At 42.6% G+C, this 11,414-nt stretch overlaps 1 protein-coding gene across 1 annotated transcript; it reads left to right on the top strand.

Moving 5' to 3' along the window:
• The first annotated feature begins 876 nt into the window (after positions 1-876).
• LOC130406190 (T-cell surface glycoprotein CD3 epsilon chain-like) lies at positions 877-4,502 on the top strand. The gene is made up of 5 exons (XM_056611632.1): positions 877-1,119; positions 1,607-1,798; positions 1,881-2,021; positions 2,283-2,335; positions 2,698-4,502. The coding sequence occupies exons 1-5, from the start codon at positions 1,053-1,055 to the stop codon at positions 2,752-2,754; spliced, it is 510 nt and encodes a 169-aa protein (XP_056467607.1). The 5' UTR covers positions 877-1,052; the 3' UTR covers positions 2,755-4,502.
• Positions 4,503-11,414: the final 6,912 nt, after the last annotated feature.

Raw genomic sequence — 11,414 nt, 5'->3', positions numbered from 1 at the left:
GGCTGGCACACAACAACTAAACGCTGTTTGTCGAGTACAACATAATCACACACACACACACATACGCACGCGCGTGCGCACACACACACACACACACACACACACACACACACACACACACACACACACACACACACACACACACACACACACACACACACACACACACACACTACAGAACCAAGCCATTGAGAATGGGGGCTGGTTCTGCTGTTGCATCATTTCACCGGCTGCAGTACTTCACTTGGGGATGCCAAACTAAATACACAGAAAGACAGACAGACTGACAGACGATCAGAGACAGACAGACAGTGATAACACATTCAGAAATATATGAACACGTAATCCCCACACCTTTGCAAACAATATGGACTTGGAAGTAATTTCAAGAATACAATCATCAATGCAGTTAAAACCAAAGGTACACGCTCTGTCGTTGGACTGGGTTTGATGCATGATGGGCTGGAGCAGTGAGAGAGTTGGAGAGGAAACAGACAGATCGACAGACAGACAGACAGACAGACAGACAGACAGACAGACAGACAGACAGACAGACAGACAGACAGACAGACAGACAGACAGACAGACAGACAGACAGACAGACAGACAGACAGACAGACAGACAGACAGACAGACAGACAGACAGACAGACAGACAGACAGACAGACAGACAGACAGACAGACAGACAGACAGACAGACAGACAGACAGACAGACAGACAGACAGACAGACAGACAGACAGACAGACAGACAGACAGACAGACAGACAGACAGACAGACAGACAGACAGACAGACAGACAGACAGACAGACAGACAGACAGACAGACAGACAGACAGACAGACAGACAGAAGCCCAGGAAGGGGCGGGGGAAGAAGACTCTTGTGAGAGAAGGGCGGATATGCTGGGTGTGCTTTTTGTTTTCCTCTAAAAAAATTGATATCTTAAATTATTTGGATCAGCATTGAGTTTGTCGTACAGGCTATACACACGCTAAGGGCTGGCATTCCAAGACGAGACTGTCCACAAAAAGAGGAAGAAAATCAGCCCAAGATGAGGATCCATATTGGCAGCGTGCTCGTCTTCCTGCTCTTGAGTTTTGCAAGGAGTGAATACACAGGTAAATATTCACAATTTGTAAGGTTTTTGTATTGCTTTTCCAAGTCATTTCCATAATGTAAAATATAATACGAAAGTGTGGATCTTTTTTATCTTTGTTGGTAACCGCACAAACAGGTGCATTGTGAGATGTTGAGTTGTACTGTTTCCTTGAGTTTTAAAGGCAAGGCAAGGCAACTTTCTTTACAGAGCACTTTTCATACACAAGGCAGACTCCAAGTGCGTCACATAAAAACAATGTCATACAATTAAATGAAATAATATAATTGAATAAATAGTGAAAGAAAACAGATGCAAAGAAAAAATGCATTGTAATAGGTGCAATGTATTTAAGATTTATCAGAAAGCTACAGCAAACATAAATAATTGTTACTGTTATTGTTACTGTGTACTGAACTCCCCAAACAAAGACATCAACACAATCACCATACAAATGATGCATCACATATGATTTGATAGTTTGGTTTTCCCTGTCCCTCCGTCCCCAGGTGGCGTCTCCTTCTGGCAGAAGAACTTTACCATGACCTGTCCAAAAAAGGGGGACTGGTACAAGACAGAGGGAGACATAAAGATCAACCAAGCCAGCGAGACACTCGAACAGGAATATAATGACATGACAAAAGGCCATTACCACTGTATACATAATAAGGAAAAATATCATTTTTACGTGAAGGGAAAAGGTAAGTTCTGAGCCTCTCCTTCTGCCAGGTTTATCCCAGAGCAGGTTGACTTTTGACTGACCGACGATCGTTTAATCTTCAGTGTGTGAAAACTGCTATGAGCTGGACCCCGTCACAGTGGCAGTGGTCATCATTGCAGACGTTTTGCTGACACTGGGAGTCATTCTGGTGGTCTACGTTCGGGCCAGAAAGAGGAAGTCCGCCGGAGCGAAACCAAAGAAAGGTAAAGAGGTGCTGTCGACAAAATGGCCGCCCACTTCTTTCAGTAGTTTAGCTTCAATTTAGCTTACGTCAACATCATTTTTAAAAGTCTATTCATTTTACTTTAGAATTTATTTATTTTTTTACAAAATGTTTGTTATTTTCTAAATGTTACATTACATGTACATTCAGGATATTCATTTATCCAAATGGTAGGTGCTTCTTAAATGAACAGGCACCCCAGAGGGTCCTGTTTAAATCATTGTGCCATCCTTCGTTGCAGTGTCTTCATCTGGACCGAGTGGGAGTCCGGCTACATCCTCTCCTGACTATCAGGTAGACACACACCCTCTCCTGTAGCACATTAACACAAGCAGGTGATCGGGAACAATATGAAGAAGACCAATAGAGTTGTACAGCTTGATCTCCCATGATATTCCCATTTAACAAAAGCTTCAGAGATCATGCACTCTGGGTTTCAGAGGTGACATATTTCACTAACTGCATTAAAACAACGTGTGTGTGTGTGTGTGTGTGTGTGTGTGTGTGTGTGTGTGTGTGTGTGTGTGTGTGTGTGTGTGTGTGTGTGTGTGTGTGTGTGTGTGTGTGTGTGTGTGATTATCTGTGAGAGGTTAGTGATGACGCTCTAATACTCGAGCACAGTTGTTCATATAATTGTGTGTTTTGGGTGTTCACAGACTCTGCACCCCAACAGCCGCTCCGACCCGTACTCTACTGTCCACCGGATGGGGTGAGGACCAGGAGACACCCCGACTCCAGGCTCTGGATGAACGCACACACACACACACATGCACAAATGCACACACAGGCAACACACACACACGCACACACTCACACACACACACACACACACACACACACACACACACACACACACACACACACACACACACACACACACACACACACACACCCACACACACACACACACACACGCACACACACACACACACACACACACACACACACACACACACACCAGACACACACACACACACACACACACACAGACACACACACAGACACACACACACACACACACACACACACATGCATGCACACAGAGGGGCAACACACACAGGTACCCACACACACAGTATTTGCACCTGTGTCACTCAACTTACATCTCTCTCTACATTTCTCTCTCTCTCTCTCTCTCTCTCTCTCTCTCTCTCTCTCTCTCTCTCTCTCTCTCTCTCTGGATCCATTACAGAGTATTTTCTTCATTAACTGTTGCTTCAAAACACAGGTCAATATTTGTATACGCTTAAAACATTATTAATAATCACTATGTTTTAATCTGCCGCATAATTAGACAGTAGCAATGGAGCCATACAAAATTCATTAATTTATGGAAAATGTTATGTTTATAAAATGATTGACTGTCTGAGATATTTTTTGTGATATGTTTCTTCTTTATTCACAAATGTTGCTACCTTTATCTAATTGTACATTATTATTGGAAACTTGTATACTGTATATAATAAACCATCAATAAATGCTGTATATTTTCTGTAAACCATTTTGCTTACAGTTTTATATGAGTTAGGAGAAGTTAGTAGCATCGGTGAGGTAGCAGATAATTGCAACCGATTGAAAAAGGGCGCACTTACACTAGGCAAAGTCGCCCTGTACCGTACTCAAGTGGATACAGGGCTCTGTATCCACCCCCACCCCCACTGTGCTGCTGGCCTGTGCTCACACTACTAGGCAATCTCAACTGGGCCGGAGTACGGTTTGCATGGACTATACGTCATCCAGCTCAGGTTGTGTATCCGTGTGTGTGCGCGTGTCGGCTCATTAGCATCTGTACCGTGGCCTGAGCACACCTCTCCGAAGTGTACTGAGGCCGCGGAATTTAACTGTACTTGAGTATGGATGGTGTGCTCACACTTGCCAAACGATCTAGACTTTAGGGGCAAACATACTCGGGCACGGTACAGATGGTGTCACACCAAATTTGTACCGGGTACGTCATCCTTACGTAATCCATTCCAAACCTGCCTGGCAACAGACGATCGCGTCGAATGACGTAGGAAGGTTCAAGAAAATTTGCGAACTTGTTTATTTAGCGCGACAAGACAGATAACACTTATTTTACAAATTACATTTATTAGCGTTCCTAACTTTATATTTGTATTGTATTTAATTGTTTAATTGCATTTAGCTAGTAACCTGAGTGTTAAGCGTGTAGTAAACCGAGTGTTTAACGTTCTCATAGTCTAGCGATCCGTTATCTGTATTATGTTATTTAGTCTTTGGCAACATGAGCGGGAATGTTTTCTGAAACCTGCCTGGCAACGGACAACCCCTTACGTAATTGTTTTTTTCGTTGCCTGGCAACGGACAACTGATTACGTACCCGGTACAAATTTGGCAGCCGGTACAAATTTGGTGTGATAATATATATATTAACTAGATGCCCTACGGCGGCGTCTAGAACGTCACCATAGGCCGCTGTCACGTTAAAATTGTACCGGGGGCGAAAATTGTACCGGCCTACGTCATCAGTTGTTGACAAATTCCAGACCTGCCTGGCAACGGGCGATGGCGTCGAATGACGTAGGAAGGTTCTTGAACATTCGCGAACTTTCATGCTCGTTCATTGCACTCCTTCATTGAGCGTGACAAGACAGGTTTTTGAAACCTGCTTTAAACACTCAGTTTACTAGCTAAATTCGATTAAACAATTCAATACAATACAAATATAAAGTAAAAACAAGTGTTATCTAGCGATCCGTTATCTGTATTATGTTATTTCGTCTTTGGAAACATGAGCCGAATGTTTTTTGAAACCTGCCCGGCAACGGACAACTCAATCAAATCAGTTGTCAAGTTGCCAACAACTGATGACGTAGGCCGGTACAATTTTCGCCCCCGGTACAATTTTAACGTGACACCGCCATCTTACCATAGTAAAGCTTTCTGGTGGAATCTGTTGTAGCGGACGTAAATCAGTGATCTGCACAAACGCTAATACTCTTATCTCGCTGAAATCTTGACGGATTTACAAACGGTTTGGTTTCTTTTTTTTGTGATCAATTTTTTATTTTATGATTTATACAACAAACAGATAGACATAGACTACATTTGACCTAAACATAAATAAGAAAACATACACCAATAAGGCATAAACGCAAATAAGACAACATTTGACATTAAACGGTTTGGTTTCTTACAAACTTTTGCTTGTTCTGAGTTTTAGTAGACCATATATTGATTTAACATAAATAACATGAATACCTTGTGCATGTGTGTATTTATTGCACCTATCTGTTCTGTTTAATGTTCATTTCATATGAAAACACATGGCTATATATAATTACATAAATACATCTCTGTACAGGGTGGGGATTTCAACAAATTTCTTGATATATATTTGTAAAGGGAAATCTTGTACCTATTTTAGAACATTATTCTATTTTTCTTAGAACCTAACAATTATTCATAAGTATTTACTGTCATATCTACATCTCTGATGTTTATAACAAACCAAACCGTTTGAAAATCGGTTGAAAATTGAGCAAGTTATGGTTATTTAAAAAGTACATGAATCACTAACAACACAATGTTATTGGTGAGCAGCTTACTCCTGGTAAGCAACCCTGTCTCGTCAAAATTACGTTCCCATAGAACTATTCGGCATTCTCAATTACGTTTGTCATAAAACGTATTTTGTCCGTGATTACGTTTTATTGAACGTATTGCAAATACGTTCGTCCTCAGCCTATTTTTTGCCATTCATTAACCTCTAGGATTATGTTTGGTTGAAACGTATCCCAGATAGGTTAAATGTCAACGTATAGCACATTATTGTCATTAAGGCATATCTTCCTTTCAGGGAACGTTTCATTTAACGTATTTTGTCTGAAAAATGTATCTTGGCCGTGAATACGTTTTATTGAACATATCGCAAATACGTTCGTTGTCAGCCTATTGTTTTGCCATTTATTAACCTCTAGGATTAGTATCCCAGATAGGTTAAATGTCAACGTATAGCACATTATTGTCATTAAGGCATATCTCCCTTTCAGGGAACGTTTCATTTAACGTATTTTGTCTGAAGAACGTATCTTGGCTGTGGATACGTGTTATTGAACATATCGCAAATACGTTCGTTGTCAACCTATTTTTTGCCATTCATTTACCTCTAGGATTATGTTTGGTTGAAACGTATTCCAAATATGTTAAATGTCAACGTATAGCACATTATTGTCATTAAGGCATATTTCCCTTTCGGGAAACGTTTCATTTAACGTTATTTTGTCCCAGATTACGTCTTATTGAACATATTGCAAATAGGTTCGTTCTCAACATTTTTGTTGTTATTTATTTAAGCTACCTCTTGGATTACAGGCTACATTTAATTGAAACGTATCCTTAATAGGCTACGTTAAATTTCGATAACACATTATTGTCAGCATATAGGCATAGGTCTACCTCTCGGGGAAGCGTACGTTTGATTGTAATGTTAATAGTCCAACGTTATATCAACATGTCACAAGAGGAGAAATTAGCTGCTGACGGGGTAACTGTAGGAGCGGGGGTTGCTTTGTCGATTTCTTTATCTAGGGCTATAGCTGTGGTCAAAGCGGGAAGTGTGCGTTGTCTGGGCGGCTGCCTGAACTGAGCTGCAGGAAATTATGTTCACACGTTTCTTCATTCATTCATGAAGGCTATACCGGTGAACGGTGACGTCAGACTCACGCCCACCTACAAACCAATCAATGTCCAGTATCAGCCTGTCCTCTCGGAAAATACGACCACGTTGGTTTGTTCCGCCAAAGATTACGACCCATTGGAATTTATCCAAAACGAGCGAACGAGGCCCTCTACATGTGCGGGGAACCCTTTCTCATCAAAATTACGTTCCCAGAGAACTATTCGGCATTCTCAATTACATTTGTCTAAAAAACGTTTTTTGTCCGTGATTACGTTTTATTGAACATATTGTAATGACCTCGCCGGTGACATAACGATGTCGAGTCATTAGTAATTGAAGGAACTTTTAATGGACCAAAACCAGGTCACTGAAACCCGTAACCAACGGCAGAAATCCCACCCAAAACAAACCCCGGTTACCCCGGCAACCCCCAACACGGTCTCACTCACGTGCAGGCCCCCACCCTCGTGTTCTTCCAAGGCCCTCCCCCAGCTGACCTAATGATTCGCCCTCACACTGATTGACAAGAAGAACATTACAATACATGCACACAGAACAACTGGCATAACGGACAACGAAATACAATGCAACACATAACACACAAACAATTTAATTGTCCCAGGGTCGCTACAATATCGTAAATACGAATTCGTTCTCAGCCTATTTTTGCCATTTATTTACCGTGTTACTATGGCAGAATAAAGAATAAATTCATGCATTATCATTCAACTTGAACATGTGTTTTTACAGTATAGAGTGGTGGAGAGGGATGACGTATGTTGGCAAACCCGGAAGTGAGCGTCGCCCTCGGTTCCTTTGACAAAAAGCCAACGGGTTTTCCATTGGATTTTGGATTATTGCAGAAAAATCCTCAACTCCTCAAAAACGGAAAATAAATAAATCAATAAAAATAACCGTGCTCCAAAGAACGAAGTGTAAACCAATGCATTCTGAATGGGAGTGTTTCTCCGATTTTTCCATGCTACACAACGAAATGTAAACCCATGCAAATAAAGACTTCATGGTCATAATAATAATTTAAATATCATTAATCTACTACTGAGTGTGTAGGGAGGTATTCTATTTTTTTCAACGGGGCTGGATCCAGTCACTTGACCGTCATGGTTGCTATGGTGGTTGCTATCGACCGCCCCCTCTAATAACTCTAAAAACCACGCGGCAAAGGAGCTGCCGTCAATTGGGTTGTTTTTGTCGTAAACTAGGGTCCGATGGTTGAAAAATAGACAGTTATTCCAAGGTATCCTTAAAAGGCAGCTTGGATGTGTTTATTTTCTGCAGTTTAGACTTCTTCTATAACTTTTTTTTGAAAGCAAAACACCAAGCTCATTGATTTAACGAGGGAGGGTTATTTGAAACAATTTATTCAATAAATATTTGTGAGAGGTCATTCCTTCTCCTGATTTTACTTCCTATTTATGTCTAGGGTAAACCCCTACTGTCCACAAGCATCCCCCCCCTCCCCATATGGATTTGGAGAATTGTTGCCACGTCCCAGTGGTGGAGGTATATATATGAAAGAGGGCATTCAATTATAGCCTACTACAATGATCAATTAGGAGGCCGAAGCCCTAAAGGAAGTGATGCAATAGGTGACTGAGTCGACAACATTTAAGTAAGCTGTATAGCGTCTCTTATATATCAAAGGGGGTCTCAAAGGACGCATACGCTTCAACCTGTGGCTCCAGCACTACAGGAAATGACTCAGCAAGTGCTCCATCTCGTTGCAACTCACCCAGCGGCTCGCTTGCAAGATTTTGGCCTGAAGTTCTTCCCAGACCTACACCCTAGCCATCCAACATGCATATCTGAGAATCAGGCCTCTCTTTAATAATGACAAAAAGTTATGAGAGAAACACACATTAACTTTTTGTTATTTCATAAGCGGCGTGGTGCCGGCTCCTTTTGACCTTTTGACCCCCGACTTCAAAAACGTGGCCACAGGCCAGCTGTGTCTACACACCTTTAGCCACGAATGTACACCTCCATCCCACAAAAAATGGGGACTAGAAACTAACCTCTGTCTTATGTACATTTACTGTACTGTTGGAGGTCACGCCCCTTTGCCGACCTTTTCGAGATAGCTAGGGATGCTAAAATGTTTACACACATTTCCCGGGGGCCCGTGAACGACATATCCGAGATTTGGAGTTCTAGCCCTTAGAGAAAAAAAGTTTTCCCAAATGGAGTGTCATTTGGACAAAGCCCCTCAGAAGTGTAGCCTGCAAGACCTAATGGTTCAGAATGTGGTGGAAAAACAGTTTTTGAGATAGGAAGGTCCTACCGCCCTGAAATTGTAATACCTTATTCTAGGGCCTGACTGGGACCTCCACACCGAAACTTGGCCCGGTCAGACCCCGAGGGCAGGAAGGGGGGGCCTGCCCTCGGGGTCTGACCGGGCCAAGTTTCGGGCAGGAAGGGCCCCCCCTTCCTGCCCTCGGGGTCCGACCGGGCCAAGTTTCGGTGCGGAAGTCCCAGTTAGGCCCTAGAATAAGGTATTAAAATTTCAGGGCGGTAGGACCTTCCTATCTCAAAAACTGTTTTTCCACCACATTCTGAACCATTAGGTCTTGCAGGCTACACTTCTGAGGGGCTTTGTCCAAATGACACTCCATTTGGGAAAACTTTTTTTCTCTAAGGGCTAGAACTCCAAATCTCGGATATGTCGTTCACGGGGCCCCGGGAAATGTGTGTAAACATTTTAGCATCCCTAGCTATCTCGAAAAGGCTGGAAAAGGGGCGTGACCTCCAACAGTACAGTCAATGTACATAAGACAGAGGTTAGTTTCTAGTCCCCATTTTTTGCGGGATGGAGGTGTACATTTGTGGCTTAATGTGTGTAGACAGTGCTGGCCTGTGGCCACCTCTTTGAAGTCTGGGGTCAAAAGGTCAAAAGGAGCCGGCACCACGCCGCTTATGAGATAACAAAAAGTGAATCTGTATTTCTCTCATTACATTTTGTCATTATTGAAGAGAGGCCTGATTCTCAGATATGCATATTGGACTGTTAGGGTATAGGTCTGGGAAGAACTTCAGGCCAAAATCTTGCAAGCGAGCCGCTGGGTGCAGGTGCAACGAGATGGAGCACTTGCTGAGCCTGGACTTTCATAATCTTCGCTCTGTGAATGTAAAGGATGTTTGGTCGGATGTTACGACGAAGAATCATAATGTGAATGGGAATATTCTATAAATCTCTTGATATCATCTTTCGTCTCAACACTTCTGCTGCAGCAACTTAAAGTCTCACTCTGAGAACCTTAAAATATGAATCAATCCATTAGAAGTATGAAAATATCTTCCCGGTGGTGCAACAGAACAAACAAGGTGTCCTTTGACATCTACGTTTCGAGACGATTGCAACAGTGCCACACATGATCATATTTGAATATGTTTCGGGGTAGTAATTAGCTGTCGATTTTGGAGGCCTTTATCAATAATGACCAGCTATAGATTTGCTTCCCGATGGAGATTTTTGACAAATTACATGTTAATTAGCATCTACACGTTAAGCTGAGTCCAATGAGATCAAGCTCGGCCTCTTGCTACACCGAGATCATGTCCTAGACCTAGGTGTAACCATGTAAAATACATGTTACCATTAGCTAGAGTGTCGTTCTTGGTGTCATTGGACTCAGCTCAACGTGTAGATGCTAAATAACATGTCATTTGTGACTAATCTTTATCGGGAAGCAAATCAATAGCTGCTCAGTATTGATTAAGGCCTCCAATTTCGACAGCTAATTACTACCATTAAACATGTTCGAATATGCTCATGTGTGGCACCGTTGCAATCGCCTGGAAGCGTAGATGTTGAAGGACACCTTGTTCGTCCTCTTACGCCACCGTGAAGATATTTACATGCTTCTGATTGACTAATGAATTGATTCAGCTATTCCCCCAGAAGTCTGGGGTCAAAAGGTCACGCCGGGGTGGATCCAGATCTCGGGCAACAGCGCAGGGTTGCCAGGTCCTGCAAAAAACGTGCCCCCCACATACCGTTCAAAATCCACCCAAAATGTCCTAGAAGCATCCCAAATAAAAAATGATATTATTGGCCATTTTGGCCAACGTTTTGAAAGTAATACTATTTGAGGGAATATTTTTTTGTTGTTGTTTTAGCAGCGAAATGCACCGTGTGCGTGTGTGCGTGTGTGTGTGTCTGTGTCTGTGTGTCTGTGCGTGCGTGTGTGTGCTTGTGTGTGCTTGTGTGTGTGTGTGTGGGGGCGAATCATTAGGTCAGCTGGGGGAGGGCCTTGGAAGAACACGAGGGTGGGGGCCTGCACGTGAGTGAGACCGTGTTGGGGGTTGCCGGGGTAACCGGGGTTTGTTTTGGGTGGGATTTCTGCCGTTGGTTACGGGTTTCAGTGACCTGGTTTTGGTCCATTAAAAGTTCCTTCAATTACTAATGACTCGACATCGTTATGTCACCGGCGAGGTCATTACAATATGTTCAATAAAACGTAATCACGGACAAAAAACGTTTTTTAGACAAATGTAATTGAGAATGCCGAATAGTTCTCTGGGAACGTAATTTTGATGAGAAAGGGTTCCCCGCACATGTAGAGGGCCTCGTTCGCTCGTTTTGGATAAATTCCAATGGGTCGTAATCTTTGGCGGAACAAACCAACGTGGTCGTATTTTCCGAGAGGACAGGCTGATACTGGACATTGATTGGTTTGTAGGTGGGCGTGAGTCTGACGTCACCGTTCACCG

Source organism: Gadus chalcogrammus, chromosome 16 (assembly GCF_026213295.1).
Source record: "Gadus chalcogrammus isolate NIFS_2021 chromosome 16, NIFS_Gcha_1.0, whole genome shotgun sequence".
NCBI lineage: Eukaryota > Metazoa > Chordata > Actinopteri > Gadiformes > Gadidae > Gadus > Gadus chalcogrammus.
The sequence above is the reverse complement of the archived record's forward strand: the minus strand, read 5'-3'. Positions and strand labels throughout refer to the sequence as shown.